Here is a 24,226-nt window from a genome sequence, read left to right on the forward strand (position 1 = left end):
TCTGTCAAGGTCGTTTTGAAGTGTGATCTTGTCCTCTGGGGTGTTAGCCACCCCTCCCAGTTTGGTGTCATCTGCACATTTGATCAGGATGCCCTTGAGTCCATCATTCAAGTCATTGATAAAGATGTTGAATAAGACCGGGCCCAAGACAGAACCCTGTGGCACCCCACTAGTCACTCTTCTCCAGGATGAAGAGGAACCATTGATGAGCACCCTTTGGGTTCGGTCAGTCAGCCAGTTACAAATCCACTGAGTGGTAGCATAGTCAAGACCGCATTTTACCAGCTTCTTTACAAGAATATCATGGGGCACCTTGTCAAATGCCTTGCTGAAATCAAGGTAGGCTACATCCACTGCGTTCCCTTCATCTACCAGGCTTGTAATTCTGTCAAAAAAAGAGATCAAGTTAGTCTGACATGACTTATTTTTCAGAAATCCATGCTGACTATTGGTGATCACAGCATTCCTTTCTAGGTGCTCACAGACTGTTTGCTTAATGATCTTCTCCAGAATCTTCCCTGGTATTGATGTCAGACTGACTGGGCGATAATTATTTGGGTCCTCTCTTTTCCCCTTTTTGAAAATAGGGACAACATTTGCCCTCCTCCAGTCTGCCGGGACTTCGCCTGTTCTCCAGGAATTCTCAAAGATGACTGCCAGTGGTTCTGAAATCACATCTGCCAGTTCTTTTAATACTCTTGGATGCAGTTCATCTGGCCCTGGAGACTTGAATACATCTAGACTAGCCAAGTATTCTTGTACTATCTCCTTAGTTATTCTGGGCTGTGTTTCCTCTGCTGAATCATTTGCTCCAAATTCTTCAGGTCGGGCATTGTTTTCTTTATCAGAGAAGACTGAGGCAAAGAAGGCATTGAGGAGTTCAGCCCTTTCTGTGTCCCCTGTTTGCATTTCACCATCTTCTCCTCTGAGTGACCCCACTGTTTCTTTGTTCTTCCTTTTGCTACGAACATACCCATAAAAGCCTTTTTTGTTGCTCTCTAGCAAGCCTGAGTTCATTCTGTGCTTTAGCTTTTCTGACTTTGTGTCTACACGTGCTGGCTATTTGTTTGAATTCCTCTTTGGTGGTTTCCCCCCTTTTCCATTTTTTGTACACATCCTTTTTTAATCTTAACTCAGTTAAAATTTCTTTAGATAGCCACCCTGGCTTCTTTAGGCACCTTCCATGTTTCCGTCTCATTGGTATTGCCTGAAGTTGTGCTTTTACTATCTCCCTCTTAACAAACTCCCAGCCATCATGAACTCCCTTTCCTTTTAGTATTACTGTCCATGGGATCTCACCCAGCACTTCCCTAAGTTTTATGAAGTCGGCTTTCTTAAAGTCAAGAAATTGAGTCCTAATATGCTTGGCTGCTCCTTTCCGCTGTATAGTAAACTTCAGAAGAGCATGATCACTCGCGCCTAATGATCCTTCCACTTCTACCCCACTAACCAGGTCCTCAACATTGGTTAGGACCAGATCTAAAATGGCTGTTCCTCTTGTTGCTTCTCCCACTTTCTGGACAATGAAGTTGTCTGCAAGGCCAGTGAGGAATCTGTTTGACCTTATGCTCTTGGCTGAGTTTGACATCCAACAAATATCCGGGTAATTGAAGTCCCCCATTACTACTATCTCCCTTCCTTTTGCATGCTTGGCCATCTGTTCCAGGAAGGCATAATCTATGTCCTCCGTTTGGCTTGGGGATCTATAGTAAACTCCCACAATGAGGTCTCTGTTATTCTTCTCTCCCTTAATTTTGACCCAAATGCTCTCACTTTGGCTTTGAGGTTCTAAATCTTGGATCTCTTCACAGGTATACACATCCCTGACATATAACGCCACTCCTCCTCCTTTCTTGTCTGGTCTGTTTCTCTGAAATAGATTGTATCCCTCCATTATTACATTCCAATCGTGGGACTTATCCCACCAGGTTTCAGTGATGCCTATTATGTCATATTTAGTTGCTGTACCAAGAGCTCAAGCTCATCTTGTTTATTTCCCATGCTTTGCGCATTAGTGTACAGACATTGAAGTCCATTAATCATTCCCCCATGTCTCTTATTTAAGGATTTTTTCCTCCCACCACTAGGTCTGCATGCTGTTTGCTCCATTCGGTCTATGACATTTGGATGATCATCTTCATCAATTGATAGACTCCTACCTTCAGGTGCACTGTCTCCCTCCCCCACATTAGTCAGTTTAAAGCCCTCCTGATGAGGTTTCTGAGATTTTTGGCAAAAACATTCCTCCCAACCGCTGTGAGGTGCAGCCCATCGCTTGCCAGAAGTCCATCTTCAAGAAACTGCAGTCCGTGATCTAAGAATCCAAACCGTTCCTGTTTACACCATTTGCGAAGCCAGCTGTTCACTTCCAATATTTTTCCCTCTCTCCCTGGGCCACGTCGTTCAACTAGGTAGCAGAACCACTAGTTCTGCTACCTAGGGATCATGGGAGTTGTAGGCCAATAACATCTGGAGGGCTTAGAGCTACAGCAGTAGGCAGGAATTGTCATTTTAGGGGGAGAAACTTAATTTTTGTACATTTCTTCAGTGAGGGATCTTAAAAATATGTTTTTGGGTGTGAGTTCACACTTGCAATTATTTTTGTGATTGGAAAACATTTAGCTTAGTAAGTCTACCTTTGATTAAGAAGCATATAAACAGCTTTCAGAAAATGAAAAACTTTTACTTTTACCTTCTGAAAAGTGATTAATAATAACAACAATAATAATGAATAATAAAACTTCAAGCACTTGGCAATCATTTTTTTGTTTTTTATGCAATTTTACACATATTTTACTTACCAAGCAGTTAATCTTATCAATCAATGAATCTTATCAATCAGTTTTACCAAAGTATCTTTAGAATTCCTGAGCCACATTGCAACTTTTTAGCACCCCTCATTCTTGGAATTTGAAACTTCAACACTCCTGACCACAGCAGCTTCCTCCATCTCAAACCCCAAGAGGTGCCTAGAGCTCTGCGGTTTGCTTCATTGTGGCAGCTCTGGGGTTTGCTGCATCTAGTGGCTCTTTGGGCCAGGATTAATAAAAATAAAGAGGAACAGAGAAGGTATCCTCAGATCATCAATCCAGTGCTGGCTCAGTACTGACTGGGTTGCCAGGCTCTTGGGCGGAAGTCCTTTCCAGGGGAGAATGAACCTGAGGCCTCCTGCATGCTAAGCAAGTGCTCTGCCGCTGGGTTATGGCCATCTCATAGCCTTGACAGCTGTTCAGGCCTGGCTTTAACCAGTAAGGTTTCTGGTTGCATTTCTCCTTCTGCGCCACGCTTTCCCAGCCTGGTGCCTCCACTTTTTTCCAGCTGCATCTCCCATCATCCCTGATCATTGGCTATGCTGCTTGGGGCTGATGGGAGTGGTAGTCCTACAGTGTCTGGCAGGCACCAGGCCAGGGAAGGCTGTGACATTTGCCGTTTTCCCCAGTGCTACAAGTGAACAATTTTCTTTACTGCCTTTGTAGCTGATGCTGTCTGAATGGCTGATTGACGTGCCCCCAGATTTGGTGCAGGAGTGGCTGCTGGTGGTGTGCCCTGTGGGGAAGAGGGCTCTTATTGTGGCATCTCAGGTAAGAGACCGTGGCTTCTACCACAAGCCAAACCAAGGAAGAGTTTTTATCTTGCTGCTTTGTAAATTGTCTCCTGCCGCATTCTAATAGCTTGGCAAGCTGGGGTTGAGGAACCTTTGAAATCAGGCAACTCTCGCGTCCGTGTCCAAAGGCTTATTGCATGTGAAACTCCTCCAAGACTACGAAATGGATCTGTTCCATCTCGCCCCATCTGAACAAGCTGCATTTTAACAGGGCTTAACAGAGCATTTTTTTTTAATTTTAAAAACACACACTCCATTTTAAAAAGTATTTTGATGATTTCTAAGAACTTGTTTTCCCTGCTGCTTCTTATCTACTGTTTTGTTGATAGGTTTGTTTAATTGTGCATTGTGTTTGTGGCCTTTAACATTTTTGTGATCCCAGCCTTGTTTTTAACAACTTGCATGATCACTGTAGGTGACAAAGAATTCCATATAGGTGAGTCAGCAAGCTGGCGGAGGGAGGAGCCAATCTCTCCATCCTTCCTCCAGCATCCACTTGGCATCTGTTGGCATGGCTTGCCAGGAATGGCCTGGCAGGCCAGAGTTGGCCCATGGGCTAGAGGTCCCCCACTCCTGCTGTTAAAAAAAACATAATTTTCTCTTAATATGTTTCTTTTTTAAAAAAGAAATGAGAGCAGCCATCACTCAATGAGTTTCAACAGTAATACAGTTCCAAGGTACAGTCTCAAGTTATGGTCTTCAACTGGTGGGGAAGGACCCACTAGAGGGTTACAGCCTGATCGAAAGTGGGTCACAATAGGAGTACTACCACCATGCAAATATATGGTAAAAAGATTAAGAAATGGGTCCCCATATGCATATTTGGGTTGAAAGTGGGTCCTTAGTGTGAAAAGGTTGAAGCTAGCTGGTCTAAAGGCACATGAGGCTAAAGTTAAGCAGTTCTGGGTCTGAACAGGCGGCTGTCTGAAAACCTGAAGGAGCGTCTCCACCCCCATCGTTCAGCCTGGACACTGAGATCCAGCGCCGAGGGCCTTCTGGCAGTTCCCTCACCGCGCAAGAAGTGAAGCTACAGGGAACCAGGCAGAGGGCCTTCTTGGGAGTCATGCCTGCCCTGTGGAATGCCCTCCCACCAGATGTCAAGGAGATCAACAACTATCTGGCTTATAGAAGACATCTGAAGGCAGCCCTGTATAGGGAAGCCTTTTGATGTGTAATGTTTTGTTATGTTTTTATATATGTTAGAAGCAACCCATAGTGCCTGCAGCAACCCAGTCAGATGGGTGGGGTACAATTATTCTTGTTGTTGTTACTATTATTATTATTACTATTACTACTACTACTACCACATGCAATACTGCCTTGGGCTCCACAATGGAAGAAAAGGAAGGATATAAACATAATAAAATATATGTGGGATTTGGGGGCCTCCCCCCCCCCCGCTCTACTTGGAGTATACAATTTAGGAAGTCCTTTTACAGTGGGGGGGGGGGGGAATCACTCTTGTTTGTTCTTGATCCCTTCCTCCTCCTCCCTCTCTTCTCTCCTTCCAGGGCTCCACTGCAGCTTACACCAAAAGCGGTTTCTGTGTCAACCGATTCCCTTCTCTTTTGCCAGGTGGGAGTCGCCATACTTCAGCAACAGGGAAAGGTAACTTCTTGATTCCCCTCCCTTTTTGCAATCTCCCAATGGGCAAAGATCTCCTTGAAAGAGGCACTCCAGGTCCTTACTCAACTTTCGTGTACCATTCATTACCCACCTTCCATGGGTTTTTTCTTTTCTTTTTGCTTGAGCGATAAGTCATTAGCTATAACAGGTATTGTTTGGAACAAGAACATCATTCTGGGCAATATATTAATCTTTATCGCAGAAATTCTACCCAACAAGGACAGTTATAATTTATTCCATCTTAACATCTCTTTTTAAATTTCCACCCACATCTTAACATAATTATTTTGAAACAACATACAATTCAAATTTCTCATGGTTAATACCTAAGTACTTTACTTTTTTGTCAATTTGAAATTCAGTTTTCTCTGTCAAAGTCTTGTTCTTCTGTAGTCATATTCTTTATTAAAATTTTCATTTTCTAATGATTAACCTTAAAACTTGCTAGCATGCCAAATTCCTTTAATTTATTCATAAGAGTTTCCACTCCCTGTAATGGGTTTTTTAATCTTTATCCCCTTAATTCTCTCATCTTGTCTAATATCTCTAAGCAAGACTCCCAAAACCAAAATGAAAAGCAATGGTGACAGTTGGCACCCTTGCCTTGTTCCCTTCTGTATCTCACAAGGTTTTGTTAATTCTCCTTTAACAATTATGTGAGCTGTCTTCTGCTTAATAAATCAATTTCACCCATTTAATGAAATCTCCAAAGTTCATTTCTTGCAAAGCTCTAAACAGAAATTCCCAGTTCACAATGTCAAAAGCTTTTTCTGTATCCCAAAAAATCAATACAGCTTCTTGTTCTGACAGTTCAAATACTCCAAAATATCTAACATATTTCTGACATTGTCTCTTAACTGTCTTTTAGGTAAAAATCTATAAATAGATCTATAAAAATATATATATACATCATGACCAGCCTTGTAAAAAATAAAAAAAAACTTGCTGCCAAAATCACTCCAAATAATTTATAGTCACTGTTCAGCTGATATTTTTTTTGGCTGATATTTTTTTACTGAGGTCAAATCTTATCCCTCTTTAGGTATAAGTGGGATGTTGGCCTCTTTTTAGCTATCTGGTATATGAGTATATTATTCATTGTCCTTGTTGTAAGAGTTGTAGAAGTTCTTCAAAAAATTGATAGTTAGCAGCTGGCCGCTGTACCTTTTCTTTCTTGGATTTTTTAATAGCATCGCATAACACCTGAATTGTTAAAGGGCCATTGGTTTTTATTTATCTATTTTTGGGAGAGTCTGAGATTTTTGCTGGATGTTGTTTTTGCAAGTAATCATCTATCCGACCCTGCCCCCCCCCCAAAATTGTTTGAGCTTTATACAGCTTAGAGTAAATTTGATCAAAGTTTCTTCATATTTGTATTGTTCATTGTTATAACATTGTTTTCTTGCAACTTCAGGATCACTTTCCTTAGTTTGGCTGAATTAACTAAAGCAAATAGTTTTAACTGGATTTTAAATGTGCAATTATTCGTTCCTATTTTGAATTTTGCCTGTTGTCTTTGTCCATGGAGTTTTCTTGGCAGGGATACTGGAGTGGCTTGCCGGTTCCTCCTCCAGGTGGATCATGTTTGGTCAAAACTCTCCACTATGACCTGTTCATCTTGGGTGCCCTGCTCGGCATAGTTCATAGCTTCTCTGAGTTATTCAAGCCCCTTCGCCACGGCAACTTCGCCACAGAAGTGCCTGGCGTGCTCTGGTCCATGGGGTCACGAAGAGTCGGACACAACTAAACGACTAAACAACAACAAAATTTTGAATTTTATTGTGTAATTCTCTTCTTTAGTGGTTGTGCAAACAACTATTCTGAATAATGCCTGTTATAGGGTAGGGAGCACTGGGGATAAGTGTATGGAAGCAAGGGACAGCGGCCCAAAGAAGTTTGGGAACCACTGGCCAAGATTAATCTCTTGCCTCTTGTTGTGTGAAGAATACACAATCCTGGACTGCATCTACAGCGAGGCCCAGCAGATGTACTACATCCTCGATGTGATGTGTTGGCGGGGACACCCTGTGTACGACTGCCAGGTACCTTTTTGCCTCTGGTCCTGCCACTGGCTTGCATCCCTGGCAGCTGTTTCCTCCTCTCTGTTCCCTTTCTGAGACACTTCCTGGATTCTGCTAAAACTCACCTGTAATGGTGTTTTTGGAGATGTTGCCCCATAGTTAAATTTTAATTTTTTTTATTTAATGGGGGGCATATAAGAGGTAAAACAATTCTGGGAGCAAAGTAGACCCAAGCCATTATGGGACTTAAATACTAATAGTGACACCTTGAACATGGCCCAGTAACAAATTGGCAGCCAGTGCAGATCTCTGAGCAGAGGTGTTAATACGCTGACAGGGCCTCGCTCCTGTCAGCAACCATGCTGCAGCATTCTGCGGTGGCTGCAGCTTCCGATGTTCAGCTGACTGCGGTTTTTGGCATGGTGACCAAGACTAGCCCTAAATAGTGAATCCCTGTTTGTCTTGGCCACCTCTCCATATACTTTCTTTTAATCTATAACCAACAAAAGAGCTTAGCAAGATAAGGGATTCTGTTGAAGTCATGATAGTTTGCATCACAATCCAGAGCAGAAGCAGTTGCTCTGCTTCTACAAAGCTTCTGTGTTGCCTCCTTTTGGGGTTGTTCCATGCGGAGCTCATAGAACTTCAGATGGATTTCCCATATTCAGGGCAGAGCTCTTGAGGCTGCTGCTTATCATTTAGTCCCCTAACATGACCCTCCTGGCCAGCATGGTGTAGTGGTTAAGAGCGGTAGTCACGTAATCTGGTGAACCGGATTTGCTTCCCCGCTCCTCCACATGCAGCTGCTGGCTGACCTTGGTCCAGTCACACTTCTCTGAAGTCTCTCAGCCCCACAGAGTGTTTGTTGTGGGGGAGGAAGGGAAAGGAGATTGTTAGCTGCTTTGAGACTCCTTAAGGGGAGTGAAAGTGGGATATCAAGTCCAAACTCCTCCTCCTCCTCTCTTTTTCCCCCCCAGACAGACTTCAGGTTCTATTGGCTGCATTCAAAAATGCAGGAAGAGGATGGCCTGGGAAAGAAAAGCCGTCTTAATCCAGTAAGTCCTTTTTGCCCAGAAGTGTGGATGTTCTAGACAAGTGAGACCTGCAAGGAAATAATCTGCTGTGAAGTCTTCCTGTTCAGGGCCCCCTTACAGGATACTCCATTCCATTTACCCTCCCCATCCCTGGTGTTCAGTCCTGTTCCCCCCTTCCCTGCCACCAGCCAGCATGCTCAGCCTTCAATCTGCTTCCCCCCCCTTTTTTTTGCGGTGCAGGGTGTTCTTCCCTAAATATTTTTTAATTATTATTTTTTGTGTGGGTGCTTCTGCATACCTTTGGGTTTACCCGCAAACTCGCTGATGCCTTCTCCTTGTGCTTGGGTGCTGTTGGTTTTGGATGCGCAAGGGCTGGCAGGCACATGGAGAATAGAGTTTGCTGTGGCAATATATCGGAGGGGAAACTTTCTCAGGTCAAGGGCCACATTCCCTTCTGGGCAGCTTTCTGAGGACCACATGCTGCTGGTGGGCAGGGCCAGAGGCAACAGTGTGCAGAGAACAAAGCTATAGACTTCGCTTTTGCACCATGTGCTAGCTTCTACACAGGATCATCCACCCTTCTTTGTCATCCGCGACCCTTCCCCTCTGCAGGGAGGTGGGACCGATTCGGATGGTCCGCCCCCACCACTTAATGGATCCAAATGGTTTCCAGTGAGTGGTAGGGGATGCTTTATCCCATGTTGATGGCCTTTCAGCTGATTCCCTGGTGGTCTGCTGGAATGTGGAGTTAACCGGGGCTATTGACTGTTTGGCTCTGAAGCGCCCTCTCCGATTGCATGGAGCCCGGACAGCCCCGTGGTTTTCCACAGATTTGAGGGCAATGAAACAATCGCTGTGATGGCAAGAGTGCTGGTGGCGGATAACTCATTCTGAAGCTGACCATACACGGGTTAGAGCTCAATGTCGAGCCTACCAAGTGGCGGTAGCGACGGCGAAGAAGACTTTCTTCACTGCCTCTATTGCATCTGCAGAAAACAGCAGCAGGAGACTCTTTCAGGTGGTTTGCAATTTAACGGAACAACCTGCTACATCTTGTGGCCAGTACGGGCCACAAGATTTCCTGCAATGATTTTGCAAAGTTTTTTGCAGATAAAGTCGCTCAGATTCGGGAAGAAGTAGACTCCACCGTGGGAGCAGAGCCGGGGCGGGAGAATGCTAGAGTCCTGTCTAGTCAAGTTGTGTGGGATCAATTCCAATCTGTTACCTCCGAGGATGTGGACAGGCTGCTTGGACGAGTCAAACCAACCACCTGTCTCCTTGATCCTTGCCCATCCTGGCTTATAAAAGCTAGCCGGGAAGGGCTAGGCGATGGGATTTGTGGGGTGGTGAATGCTTCTCTCTGTGAGGGAGAATTCCTAGACCCGCTGAAAGAGGTGGTTATTAAACCCCTTCTTAAAAAACCATCTTTAGATGCGGCCAATATGGCCAAGTATCGCCCAGTCTCAAATCTTCCATTCTTGGGCAAGGTGATTGAGCGAGTGGTTGCTGAACAACTCCAGGCACTCCTGGAAGAAGTGGACCATTTGGATCCCTTCCAGTTGGGAATCAGGCCTCATCATGGGATTGAAACTGCCTTGGTCGCACTGGTCGATGATCTCCAGAGGCAGGCTAGGGACAAAAGTGAGAGCTGTTTCCTAGTTCTGCTGGATCTCTCAGCGGCATTTGATACCATCGACCATAACATCCTTCTGGATCGTCTAGAGGGGCTGGGAGCTGGGGGCACTGTCATACAGTGGTTCCGTGCCTGCCTCCTGGGCTGTGTCCAGAAAGTGGTGTTGGGGGATAAGTGTTCAGACCCCTGGGCTCTCACTTGTGGGGTGCCTCAGGATTCTGTCCTCTCCCCCCATGCTTTTCAACATCTACATGCAGCTGCAGGGAGAGATCATCAGGGGGTTTGTATTGGGTGTTCATCAATATACGGATGATACCCAGCTCTACTTCTCTTTCAAATAAGAACCAGTGACGGCGGTGAAGGTCCTGTGTGAGTGTCTGGAGGCAGTTGGAGGATGGATGGCAGCTAACAGATTGAGGTTGAATCCTGACAAGACAGAAGTACTGTTTTGGGGGGACAGGAGGCGGGCGGGTGTGGAGGACTCCCTGGTCTTGAATGGGGTAACTGTGCCCCTGAAGGACCAGGTGTGCAGCCTGGGAGTCATTTTGGACTCACAGCTGTCCATGGAGGCGCAGGTCAATTCTGTGTCCAGGGCAGCTGTTTACCAGCTCCATCTGGTATGCAGGCTGAGACCCTATCTGCCCGCAGACTGCCTCGCCAGAGTGGTGCATGCTCTGGTTATCTCCTGCTTGGACTACTGCAATGCGCTCTATGTGGGGCTACCTGTGAAAGTGACCCGGAAACTACAACTAATCCAGAATGTGGCAGCTAGACAGGTGACTGGAAGTGGCCGTCGAGACCATATAACACTGGTCTTGAAAGACCTACATTGGCTCCCAGTACGTTTCCAAGCACAATTCAAAGTGTTGGTGCTGACCTTTAAAGCCCTAAACGGAAGCCGCCCAGGAAAAAACACTCTGGGTACAAAGCAGAAACAGTGAGGGGAATGGCCTGGGGGGACTTCCGGGGGCCAGGCAGGAGGTCTAAATGTTTATTACTAGTAGTAGTAGTATTTCCAGTTGCTAAGCAGCTGCCAGCCAGCAATGCAGCAGCCTAGTTGCAAGGTATACAATTTTGTTCTCTTCTCATTGCAAAGAAGAAATTAAACATCTATAAAGCAGCTCCTCTGGCTGCAGGTCTGGGAAGGATTTGGCCCCCTGCCTGAGGTTCCCCACCCCAGTGTATATGATGTAGATCAATTCAGTAAAGAATTGCTTATCCTGGACTTGCCAATCTTGGACACAGTAACATCTCCCAATGGTGAAATATCACCTTCCGGGCATAAGGGAAACCTTCCGGAAGATTAAATTGTGTGTGCCTCCTTCCTTACTATTTGGGTATTAGCTAGACTTCATCCCTGCTTTTAATCTCCCTGTTACAAAGGCAGATGTAAACAGAAACCACCTACCTTCTTTTGGTGGGGGGGGGGGCGTTCTCCTGGTGCCTATACTGTGGGCAGGAGAAGCTGGCAGGGGCAGAATCTGTCTGCCTTCTGTACAGGGAAACTTTAGCAAATAGCACATCTCTCCAGGTTTCAGTTTGTAGAAGGCTTTGATGAAGAAAAGGAACACTGCTTGATTTGACCCACAGTGTGCTAAAGAGCCCCTTAGAACATTAGTCTCAGGTGGATGACTTTTATGTTTGAAGGACTAACTCATGGGTAGGCAAACTAAGGCCCAGGGGCCGGATCCAGCCCAATTGCCTTCTCAATCCGGCCTGCAGATGGTCCGGGAATCAGCATGTTTTTACATGAGTAGAATGTGTCCTTTTATTGAAAATGCATCTCTGGGTTATTTGTGGGGCATAGGAATTCGTTCATTTCCCCCCCTCCAAAATATAGTCCAGCCCCCCATAAGATCTGAGGGACAGTGGACTGGCCCCCTGCTGAAAAAGTTTGCTGACCCCTGGACTAATTGCTGCAACAAAATGCTGCAGCATAGGGTGCTCCTCTTCAGGATTCCTGCCAGCTATGCTCTTTCTTGGACACTCCAACCCCCACTTTTCTCTGGTTTACACACACAAAGATACGGTTTCCCCCTTGTAACCACACAGGGCTTCTGGTCTGGAAAGATTTCAGAAATGGCTCTTGGGATTTTCCTCTCCACTGCCAGCTGACTGCTTCTCTGGGAAACTTTGGAGAGCTGAACACCGTTTAAAGGCTTGTTGAAGAAAGAAATGTGGGCCCCCAACTCCATGTGTATGTTCTGTGTCTAACACCCATCTTCACCATCTATTTATTTTATAGCAGTGTATAAATTAAATTATTATTAATAATAATAGCAACAACAACAATAATAACCATCATAATGCTGGCTGGGCTGGTGGGAGTGGGAGTCCAAGCCCATCTGGATGGGGAACCTGTGGCCCTCCAGCCACATAGCCCATGGCTCAGCCACAGGTTATCAGAAGGCTCTCCAGTGGGAAAGCTGGGTCCCTCGGGCATGCCCCCTGGTTCTTCAACACAGGCTGCTCCTCTAAGATGCTTTGCTGTGGGAGCTCCAGGTCACCCACCAAAGAGGATTCCTCCAGTGAGGGGAGCATAGCCCTTTCCTTGTGGGCAGCAGCCTTCTCAGCAACGGATTCAGAGATACACTGCCTCTGAATCTAGAGGTTCCATTCAGCCATTGAGAGATGAATGGGAGAGTCTCAGATGTGAGCACTTGTAGTTCTGATCTTTCTTTTTTCCCCCTTTTTCTTCCCTTTCAGTTTAAATTTGTGGGACTGCAGAGTTATTCCTGCACACCGGAAAGCCTGTGCAAGGTTCTGGCCACAGATTTCCCCTTTGAGGTAAGCAGTCATCTGTTGGCACCACAGCTCTGTCACTTTCAACCCCAAGACTTGTATTCCTGGTGGAGAAGACCCCCCCAAAGAACCTGGAGAGTAGGAGCCCCAGGGGCAACAGGTTCCAGCTACTGCTTACTGCCCCCCCCCATTAATAAAGTTTTCAGGACCAATAAAAAAGTATTTCTTCATGCAGCACATAGTTAAGCAATGGAACTTGCTCCCACAGAAGGCAGTGATGGCCACCAATTTGGATGGCTTTAAGGAGGATGCAAAAGATTACCCGGGAGGGACTGCAGGCCTTGGACTGAAAAAGCCCTCAACCCCTTGCTTGATGCAGACAGCCCAGAGCTGTGATTGGGCACCCCCAAGTATGGCTTCCAGCCTGTGCTTGACCGTCCAAGCGAGGGAGAGCCAGCCTGCCCCCAAGGGGAGTCGGCTCTGATGTCCTGCTGCTGTTACGGTTTCAGAGATTTGTCCAATGTTGTGCTGAAATTGCCTTCCTTTAACTTAAGCCCCAAAGATCTGACCCTGTCCTTTTGAGGGAGCAGAGAACGTGTGTGCCACAAATATTCGGATTAGCAGGAAGGAAGAGAAATGGGCCAGTACCATGTGGATGGGGAGCAGATGGCAGCTGTCAGTCACTCGCGAACATGGCTGGGGCTGGCGCAGGCATCGGCTACAGCTCAGGAGGTAGTTTTTATGCTGTTGCCCTCTAGAAGCACTCATTCTCTCCACTGGACCAAACTGTTAAGAAGCATTAGAAAGAACTTTCTGATAACAGCTGTTTGGCAGTGGAACAGACTACTTCAGAAGGTGGTGAACTCTTCTTTATTGGAGGTTTTTAAAAAGAGGTTGGGTGCTCTTCTGTTGGGGATTACTTAGCTGCTGTCATGAGAGCCTTTGGGGGGCTTAAGAGTGAGTAAAACAGTTCTCTAAGCAAATGAGTAAATAAGGCCATCAGTCGCCGCTGTCATGATGGTTCTATGCCACGTCCAGGTTTAGAGAACAGAAGCACTAAGAGGAGCCTGCTGGATCCGGCCCATGGGGGCCCCTCTAGGCCAGTATCCTGTTCCCACAGTGGCCAGCCAGATGTCTGTGGGGAACCTGCAAGTGGGATTCAAGCACTTGAGTCCCCTCCCCTCGTATGATCTCTACCAAATGGCATTTACAACCCTAAGACCTCCAGCTATAGGGTGGTATATAAATAAAATAAAAATCCAGAAGCATGGCTGCCTCCGACCATGGAGGCAGAACATAGCCATGTTGGCTAGGAGCCATCGTCAGCTCTCTCCATGAATTTATCTAATCCTCTTTTAACCAGGCAAGTTGATGGTCATCACTGCATTTTGTGGGAGTGAGTTCCATGGTTTAACTCTGCACTGTGCACAGATGGACTTCCTTTTATCTGTCCTGAATCTTCCAGCACTCAGAGGGAGCAGGCTCTGGATACCAGTCTGTGGGGACCTCAGGTGGAGGGGGCCGTTGCCCTGACAGGCTTCCCAGAGGCATCAGGTTAGGAAGTGGGAATGTGTTGGATTTGCTTACAGACTCCATGCTGTTGTTGTGCAAGAGGGCTTAACAACTTGTTTGTGCCACATGTTGGAACCAGACGTTCCAAGTCTGCCTGTCCTCCAGCTCCCTCCCTTCAGATCACATTCTTCCTTTCTGACCGAGTCTCAGGGAATCAAACACCCTTTCCCTCCCCTCTTGCTTGCAAGGAGAGGCAAGCAGGAGGAAGCCTATTTTCCTCCTCCTCCTCCTGCTGCTGCTGCTAGTGAAAGAAAGTGAAGCAATAAGAGATGCAGCTCTGGAGACCTTCTCTTAAGAACCAAAGCAGAGCATCTGCTGGATCCGGCCAAAGGGGTCCAGCTGGTCCAGCCTCCTGTTCTCACAGTGGCCAACCGGATGCCCCCAAGGAAACCTGCAAGCGGGATTTGAGCACAAGAGCAGCCCTCTCCCCTCCTGTGGTCTCCCTGTTGCTCCAGCTTCAAGACGTAGCGCAGACGCCGACTCACAGAGAGACTCACTGACTGGCCAATGAGCTCAAGAACCTGGACCATCAATCGTCCCCTATCTGCCTCATTCTTTTTTAAAACCATCCAGTTTGGTAGCCATCACTGCTCCTGTGGGAGTTCCATAGTTTAACTGTGTGCTGCTTCCATGTACTTCCATGTAGAATGGAGCCCTCAATGGCTCCAGCAACTGGCAGAGCTCAGATCAGAATGATCCTCCAAATCCAAGTGGAGAGTCTCCTGTTTCTGAGCAGCCCCCAGCCCCAGCTATTGAACATTGCATATTCTGACCAGGCTGGTGTAGCAGTAGCTGGATTTGAGCAGTATTTGGCAGGTCCCCGCTTTCCAAGCCATCCTGGGACCAAGGGAGGCGCCGGAGTTGCTGGCCAGGATCCAAGGAAACTGCTGAGGAGTCCCTTGCATGTTCTAACTGAAATGCAGCTGTGCCAGCAGAACTTGGCCAATGGAAGCCCATTTTGACCACACACACAAATGGAGACTCCGTTCTTCCTCATTTAAGTTTAGTGCAGCTAAGCCTAGCTTGGGAGCAAAGGCTCCTTTTTTGTTAATGACTTGATTCAGTAATATGATAATAATAATAATAATAATAATAATAAGAATAATAATAATAATAATAATGGTTTTTATTTATACCCCGCCCTCCCCAGCCAAGGCCGGGCTCAGAGCGGCTTACAAGCAATAATAAAAACAAGTTAAATGATTACAACTTAAAAACAAAATTAAAAATACAACATTAAAATATTGAAACATTAAAATATTAAAATGTAGCCTCATCGCAGGAGGAGAAGGAAAAGAAAAAAGAAAGAGAGGGAGGGAATCAAATTGGCTCCAAGCCAAAGGCCAGGCGGAACAACTCTGTCTTACAGGCCCTGCGGAAAGAGATCAGATCCTGCAGGGCCCTGGTCTCATGAGGCAGAGTGTTCCACCAGACCGGAGCCAGAGTTGAAAAGGCCCTGGCTCTGGTTGAAGCCAATCTAATTTCCTTAGGGCCCGGGACCACTAGGGTGTTGCTATTTATGGACCTTGAGGCTCTCCGTGGGGCATACCGGGAGAGGCGGTCCCGTAGGTACGAGGGTCCTAGGCCGTGAAGGGCTTTAAAGGTCAAAAGCAGCACCTTAAATCTGATCCTGTACTCCACCGGGAGCCAGTGCAGCTTGAAAAGCACTGGGTGAATATGCTCCCATGGCAGAGACCCCGTGAGGAGCCTCGCTGCAGCATTCTCCACCCGCTGGAGTTTCTGGGACAGCTTCAAGGGCAGCCCCGCGTAGAGCGAATTACAGTAGTCAAGCCTGGAGATGACCGTCGCATGGATCACTGTGGCCAGGTCGGGGCGGGAAAGGTAAGGGACCAACTGCTTGATGCAGCGAAGGTGGAAAAATGCTACACTTAGCTGTGTGGGTGACTTATAGATGTTGGATATCACAGCACTGCCCAACCTGCAAAGCATGGTTTGGTGATCTGGGATTTCCTGCAAGCTCAAGTGGGCTCTGCCCCTTCCTTTTCCTTGGGGCAGGTGCACTTGTTGGCTCAGTGGAACATAGAAAGAAGCTGATTTATCCTGATGAATAGACCATTTGTCCATTTAACATCAGGATAAAGTATTGTCTTCATACAGACTAGCATTGTCCTAAGCTGGAGATTCAGACGGTTCACGACATACAGACAGTTCTGGCCAGATAAAAGAAAGGACTTCTTCACACAGAACATGGTTAAGCTATGGCACTCACTCCCACAGGAGGCAAGTTGTGTGGCTTTCAGAGAGGTTTCGGCAAATTCATGGAAGAGAAGACTATCCATGCCACCTGGCCATAATGCCTCTGCTCTGCCTCCCCTGTCAGGCAGGAACGCTTCTGAATGCCAGTTGCTGGAAACCACGGGGGGGGGGGGCTCTTACACTCAGGTTCTGCTTGCAGATTTCCCACAGACATCTGGTTAGCCACTGGAGACAGGATGCTGGAAACAGGTGAGCCATTGGCCTGATCCAGCAGGTGCTTCGTATGTTGTATGAATGCTGGTAATCTCTAGCTCCAGTTAGTTTAGGAATGATTATGTTCCACTGGAGAGAGCCCGTTCCGTCGCAGCCAAGCCATACCTCCCTCCTGTGATAGGAACTGCCTGGTGTCTTCTGCATCTGAAGAAACTCAGCACCATTTGCATGAGAACAAATTAGATCCCTGACTTCTTTGTTAACGAGAAATAAGCTTGGTATGTCTCTTTCGGGAATGTGTAATTAGTAAGAAATGGTGTGGGGTCATAGCTGGGAAATTCCAGGCTATAACATGTCATTCGGCCTGCTGTTTGCATTGTTTGGCAGTGTAAGAAAGAAAGTACTCATGGATGATGGACAGATGATGATTTGTTACTAACGGCAGCCAGGCAGGCGATTGGCCATAAGTGGAAACAGAGGGACCTGCCATCACTGAGAAATTGGATGAGTGGGATCTGGGATGTGCAGTAATGTTGAAGCTTGCAGATATTTTTAAATACAGACAGTAAAACAAGCATTGTAGACTACAAGCCCCATCCTCCCCTGAGCATTGGCCATGGTGGTCAGAGCTGCTAGGAGTTATAATCTCACAGCAATCTGTAGGTTGGGGGAAAGCTGTGACTTTTCCAGAGTATTGCATGTAACAAGTCAATGCATCAGTTTTGTAGAGAAATGCTCCATGTTCATGATGCACCAAAAATAGGTACAGGATAATACTCAGCCCTGTAGTTTATTAAGAGTTGTGCAGTGCATATAATTAGGATAATACAAATAATTAGGTTATTTATCCTACTTTCCCCCCTTCTCTATCATTTTGGAAACTTCTAATTTCCAAGGATGATTATTGTTCAGTGTATGATTGTGTTACTATGTGTTTGATTTTTCTCTCTGCAAAAATAAAAAAACAATGTTAGCACAAACCTGAGAAACAGACTAAAGTAAACACAGAGAAACAGGGCTGTTTCCAGAGTAGATTAGGTCCCTGCGCATGGAGGCAAAATGGAGCCTCCCTATCCAGAGGCATTGTACCACTGAAATACCTGTGGCTGAGTGAGCAACAGCAGGAAGGGACTTTCCCCCTCATGTCCAGTTTGGAGGCTTCCTAAAGGTGGACGTGATGGGCCTCTCGCCTCATATCTGGCAGAACTCTTCTCGTGTCCTCTTGCAGCGTTTACTGCCCTGTGTCGGTTGCCCTGAGCCATCCAAAATTCTGGAACCTTTTCCCAGAACACCTCAGCAGTACTAGATGCCCGTCCTCTTTTGCTCCCATTAATACAGTAGTATTCCCCATTTTGCAGAGGGAGGGGCTGAGGCACAGAGTGTAGCCCAGGGTCCAAAGGGAGCTGTTGCTCAGCCAGGCAAAGTCCTTGCCAGCAAGGCAAGCCGCTGTCGAAAGGCAGTAAGGCAGGGGCTGAGGCTGTGGCTTTATAATGCTTGGCGGAACCTGATTGGCCCCTGGGAATCAGCTGAGAGTGTCAGCTGACTGAGCCCCATATTGTACTGCAACCTAGGTGGTGCTGTTGAGCAACACTGCTCTGTCTGTAAGGCAGGCATAGGGGACCCTCCAAATCCAACTCCCATGAGCTTCAGCCAGCATGGTCAACCGTCAGGGAGGATGGGAGCAACAGTCCAACAACAACTGAAGGGGCCATGGACACCCCCACACACACTGCCACATCCCTACTTGCATGGCTTGTGGCGATGGAAATGTGTCTCTGGGGAGCCCCTTTTTAAAACAAAAGCACCCCCACCCACAGTTCCTTGGTTTGAGACCAGCATCATGTCTGGCTCTAAGCATGCCTCACGCATGGCCATTTTGCTGCCACAGTTCGCAGCTCAGCTGCTTCTGTCTCGTCTAGAGAGTCTGGAACCTCTGGCTGTCCAGAGAGCAAAGTGCTGATGCTACTCCTTGCCGGTCAGACCCCAGGCTTTTAGGCAAACAGTAACTTCATCCATCCTTCCTGATTCAGCTGGCGTCAGTGCCGTGAGTCAGTGGGAAGGAGGCAGACGGTGCATTAAATAAACACGAGCAGCTTCACAGGATGGAATAATCTGGGCTACTGAAAAGTGGAGAGGCTATTAAGAAAGGCAGTGCCTTTGAGCCTCTGGATTCTGCTGCTCTCCATGGACTTTCCCTAAATGCCTTGATCTTGGGGGGGCACTGAGGCGGGAGAGTGCGGTTTGATCCTCTTCCTTTTGGAGTGACCAAGTGGGAAACCCTTCAGTCTTCTTTTTTTAAAAAGCTAGGAGAGGGCAGGCATTCCCCACTTTGGGAAGCTTTTTTCTTTGTTTGTGTCCCAAACAGTATAAATAGTATGAAACTGATTTATGCACTTAGAAGGGTTGAAAGTGTCCATCCTGATAATTCTCATCAGCCAAGCCAGCTGGCTCCAGCTGTTGGGAGGTCCAGTGTGAAATGTTGGTTGGAGAAGGCTGTGGTTGGGCAAGGTCCAAAAGCGCATGGTACAGCCAGCCCCCATCCTGAAAGCAAGCAGATTTTGGTCTGGCCAGTGTCTGAACTGGAGAAGGGCTGGCAATATGAACAACCTCATGTATATACCATCTTCCGTTCCATATGGGGGATGCAGGATAACCATGCAGTCGTTAAACAAGTGTCCCCTTTAGTTTTGGACTGCAACCAGCATGGGCTGGGGGGCATCAGAGTCCAAGAGCTGGAGGGTGCCAGCTGGGGAAGGCTGGCTTAAGACATAGCTGTATAGTTTTGACCTAAGGGGTGCAGGTGCTGAATTCTTGTAAGTATTGTAGTTTTTAAAGTAGCAAACAGAAACTGTGTGTTTTTTGGGAGGGGGTTAGGGTGACAATACTTCCTTTGCCCCTCTGGTTGAATTGTGTACATACAAGGCAGTATTTTTCCAAAGTCTCCAAAAACAGATGGGAAATAAGATGCCAAAACAATTAACCTTGTTTGGGTCACATGTTCTGAGCTTTTTTAAAATAAATGACTAAATGAAGGTTGTTTTGTGCAAGAAAAACTCAGCATCCAATTTAAAAGGTGCAAAGGGACAATGGAACCCGACAATCCTGTGAGAACTGAGTGCCAGGGATACAGAGGGAGTGAGGTGCTGAACCCTGGTTGATGGGTGTTGTGGTGAATGTGTGGGTGTAACACATACTGTATGTTACATGCACATAGAATCTTAGAGTTGGACGTGACCCCGACATATGGCCACCCAACCTCTGCTTAAAAACCTCCAAGGAAGAAGAGGCCTTCTGATAGTGTCTTCTCTCAGTCTCCTCTTTTCCAGGCTAAATGTGCCCAGCTCCTTCAACTGTTTCTCATAAGGCTTGGTTTCCAGACCCCAGACCATCTTGCTTGCCCTCTGCACATGTTCCAGCTTGTCAACATCCTTCCTAAATTGTGTTGTCCAGAATTGTACACAGTATTCCAGGTGTGGTCTAACCAAGGCAGAAGAGAGTGGGACTGTGACTTCCCTTGATCTGGACACTAGATTTCTGTTGATGCAGCCTAGAATAGCATTACCTTTTTTTGCTGCTGCAACCCTGTGTGAACTCATGTTTAGCTTGTGGTCTACTAAGAGCCTTATATCTTTTTTTCATGTGTTGCTGTCAGGCCAGGTGCCACCCCCCCACCCCCGCCGTATGTTCTGATGCACATACTTTAAAGCATGCACACCAAACCTTTGTAATGATGCTACAAGCTTTGCATTCATCCAGTGAAGCTGAATGTTGAAAGAGTCAGGACAGTCAAAGGAACGTATCCCCCCCAGCTCATAGTTAAACTGCGGAATGTGCTTCCACAGGAGGTATTGAGTGAAGGAATGAAGGAAGGAATGTGATGGCCACTGACTTGGATGGCTGCTGGCCCTGATGACTCTGCTCTCCCTCCATTGGTGGAGGCAACAAGCTTCTGAGTGCCACTTGCTGGAAGTTGCAAGTGGGGAGTGTGTTGTTGTGCTCAGATTCTGCTTGTGGGCTTCCCAGAGGCATCTGGTTGGACCACTTCGGGAAGCATGATACCTGGTAAACAGGCTTCTGAGCTGATCTAACAGGGCATTTTCTTTTTACAAAATCCAAGGTATTACCCATGACGTCTCTCTCGGAAGGGTCTTGGCTGTGGTCCCTGGGAAGCTGTGGTTTGCCAAGGGCCCCCATACAATGCAGTGTGTCAGTGGGTCTGGCTGCTAACCAGAAGGTTGGTGGCTGGAGCCCACCCAGAGACAGTGTGGGCAGGCTTCCTGCATTGCAAGGGCTGGTATTAGATGACCCTTGGTGTCCCTTCCAACTCCGTGATTCTGTGAAGGTTGATGCTGCTGGCTTTGGCGGCATTGATCAAAGCTGCTTCTTTCGAGCCAGAGCTCTTAAGGAAAGACAATGCTGGAGCGGGAATGAGGAGCCTCCCTCACCGGCCAGAAATGCTTGCAGAGAGTTTGTGTCTTTTGTCATCATTCTCTCCCCCCAACTTCTTCCCAGCTTCCGCTGCTCCTTTTTCCAGAGTCATCACTTCCCTGCACACAAATTGCCTTTTAAAAGAACAGGCCAATTTAGCTGAAAGTAGCAAAAGCTCAAATCTTAGGAAACTCCACAGCAGGTTATCTGTAAAATTCTGTTCCCCTTGGGGAGCTGAACATGAGGGGTAATAGAAAAATCTTTTCTTTTCTTTTTTTACTGCCAAAGGGGGAATGTATGTACATGGGACTAGCAGGAGAGGTGTGGAGTATTTGCCAGCTGCAGTATTGCAGCAAGAGGAAATGATGGAAAGAGTTAAGGCTTGTTAAAGCACAGGATGCTCTTAATTCACATTGATTGTCAGAGGAGAGGAGGATCCTGGGAATGTTAAGGATTTCTTCAACCTGAGCAAGCAGGAAGATACAAAACACAGCCACTCTCCCCTCCCTCCCCACCCTTATGAAGCTGGAGGTACCAGCAACTATTTTTCACATTCTAAATTCATTGGGATGCAAATCTTAATTCCCACCCCCACCCTCCTGGAATCTCAATGGAATGGAAGTATTTGCATCCAAGGAAGCACACTTTAAATTATTTAAATTATTATTATTTAAATTATTATTAAATGCATGTTTAAGGTTGCATTCAAGCCAGTGCAAGGCTTGACTTGTCCCTTCCATTTTTATTAGAAGATTTGGTCACTCAGCAGCATGCACTTCCCTGACATTGTTTCAGTTTCAAGGGATACAAGAATTGCAGAACTTTTGCGTTCTAATTTAGTGTGCCCCAAATGCCATTAGATATTTAGAAGTATTTCCTAGGTGCTGCCTCTGAAAATGATAGTTAGAACATTTGAGACTAACCAGTCTGGCTGGTATTATTTTCATGAAACAATGCATTTTTAGAAATGGGGACATCCCCCAGAGGAAGCTACAGCAGGGGATTTGCATATGAAGTGCTTTGAACACTTGAAAATGCTGTGGAAATGTTGATTGTTTATTAAATGTAAGAGCTTTACCAGTTCAGATGAAAGGATCATCCAGTCCAGCATCCTGTTTTCCACGATAGAAAGCTAGATGCCTCCATCAAGCATCCAACAAGGGTCTACATCATCTCCCTTTGCCCCCTCAGCAGCTGGTGTTTGGCGGTATACTGCCTCTGAACCAGGAGGTTCTATGGAACCATTATGGCTAGTAACTTGCTCCATAAAATTGTCCTAAAAGGTAAAGGACCTCTAATAGTTAAGTCCAGCCACAGACGACTCTGGGGTTGTGGCGCTCATCTCGCTTTACAGGCCGAGGGAGCCGACGTTTGTCCGCAGACAGTTTTTCCGGGTCGTGTGGCCAGCATGACTAAGCCGCTTCTGGTGAAACTAGAGCAGCACACGGAAACACCATTCACCTTCCCACCAGAACAGTACCTATTGATCTACTTGCACTTTTTTGGGGGGGCGTGCTTTCAAACTACTAGGTTGGCAGGAGCTGGGACCAAGCAACGGGAGCTCACCCCATTGCAAGGACCTACTGATCGACAAGCCCAAGAGGCTCAGTGGTTTAGACCACAGCCCATGTCACAAAAATTGTCCTATCCCCTTTTAAAAACCGCAAACTTAGTGGCCACCATTGCACCTTATTGCAGTGAAATTCCATAAGTTAGCTTTGCATTTAAGAACTGTCTTGAACAACATAGAAGCAAAGTGATGGATTAAAAAAATAATTTCAATGTTGCTGTTTTCTCATTCTACAATGACTGCACTGATGGGGCTTCGGCAAAGGCTTTGTAGACCCAATGGTCAACAAAGTAGGGTACTAAATCTTTAAAATTGGACTTAATAGGACCTTGCTTTTTAAATCTCACATAAGCGTTATTGCCTGGGAAATGTCTAATGGTGTCTCCATATTGGACAGAAGCAATAGCATAGCTAATCTTGTTTTGTAGGCAACTCTGCCCCAATGGCAAATATATTGTGGAAGATGCTTGTGGAATTAGGAATTGATCATCATTTGCTGATCTTAATACAGAATTTATATTCCTTTTACATTTGCCAAATCAAACTCAATGCCAAAGGTCAGCTTTATTCCAACATCCCGAATACGAAAGGTGTAAAACAAGGGTGTATTCTTGCCTCTTTTCTTTTTAATTTATTTTTATCAGATCTTCCAGAGCACATTGAAAAAGTAGAATCACATGCCCCCAAAATCAGTCAAAACCCAGTCCCATTGTTACTGTATGCGGATGATGTGGCCTTATTATCACTGACGATAGGTCTGAAACATCTTTTACTTTCCCTGGTTTCCTATTATGAAAGCAATACATTTTCAATAAATTATGAGAAGACAACATTTCTGATCTTCTCTAATTCCTGGAAATTAGAGAAATGGAAAATTAGAGGACAAGAAATCCAAGTAAAGTAAAGATTCAAAGATATCTCAGAATTTATTCCAGAGCAACTCAGGTTGGTCAAACCATCACGTAAGTGCTATGAAACAGGCAAAGTTTACCTCCTCAACAGTAGCTCGCTTTTCTTTTCAGAAAGGTAACCAATTTATACCAGCTGATATTCAGATTTTTCAAACTAAAGTGTCATCCCAGATACTTTTTGGTATCCCAATATGGATACAAGCATATAATAGTGATTTAGATAAGATACACTCAAGTTTCTTGAGACGTATCCTGGGGCTCCCAAGTTCAATCAAGTATGAGATGATGTGTGCAGAACTAGGTATACACACAATGGAATATTGGGTGTGGGCTAGCACTGGAAAACACTGGTTGCGTTGCCATTTCGCTTGCCAACCCTCGAGTCTGCTCTCTGACTTGAGGACTTTTATAAATCCAAATGGTTCTAACTCTTACATAACAAAATCAGATCTATTGGCACTGACTTGGAACTCATGTATAATTCAAGTGAGCAATATATCACAATAGTCAATCCAGATTAAGGGTCATTGAAAAACGAAACATCAAGTCAGCTGTAAATAAAATTTGCTCCCCCAAGTTCTATGGTTTAAATACAACAGATAACAGGGTCACTTATATTTCACAATTAATAATTCCAGTCCAACACAGGGCCTTT

The 24,226-nt window shown here is 46.0% G+C and overlaps 1 protein-coding gene across 5 annotated transcripts in view; it reads left to right on the forward strand.

Moving 5' to 3' along the window:
- SNUPN (snurportin 1) overlaps positions 1-24,226 on the forward strand; it is a 40,547-nt gene that overhangs the window by 12,684 nt on the left and 3,637 nt on the right. For 3 of the 5 annotated variants that reach the window (XM_077918845.1, XM_077918843.1, XM_028706033.2), the window contains 5 exons: positions 3,477-3,581; positions 5,116-5,212; positions 7,175-7,272; positions 8,229-8,306; positions 12,625-12,705. In XM_077918845.1, coding sequence (XP_077774971.1) covers positions 3,477-3,581; positions 5,116-5,212; positions 7,175-7,272; positions 8,229-8,306; positions 12,625-12,705 — 459 coding nt within the window. Of the gene's footprint in view, positions 1-3,476; positions 3,582-5,115; positions 5,213-7,174; positions 7,273-8,228; positions 8,307-12,624; positions 12,706-14,125; positions 14,297-24,226 lie in introns of those variants that run through there. The other 2 variants (XM_077918846.1, XM_077918844.1) reach the window with 2 other exon arrangements.

This window comes from Podarcis muralis, chromosome 14 (genome assembly GCF_964188315.1).
Source record: "Podarcis muralis chromosome 14, rPodMur119.hap1.1, whole genome shotgun sequence".
NCBI classification, from domain to species: Eukaryota; Metazoa; Chordata; class Lepidosauria; order Squamata; family Lacertidae; genus Podarcis; species Podarcis muralis.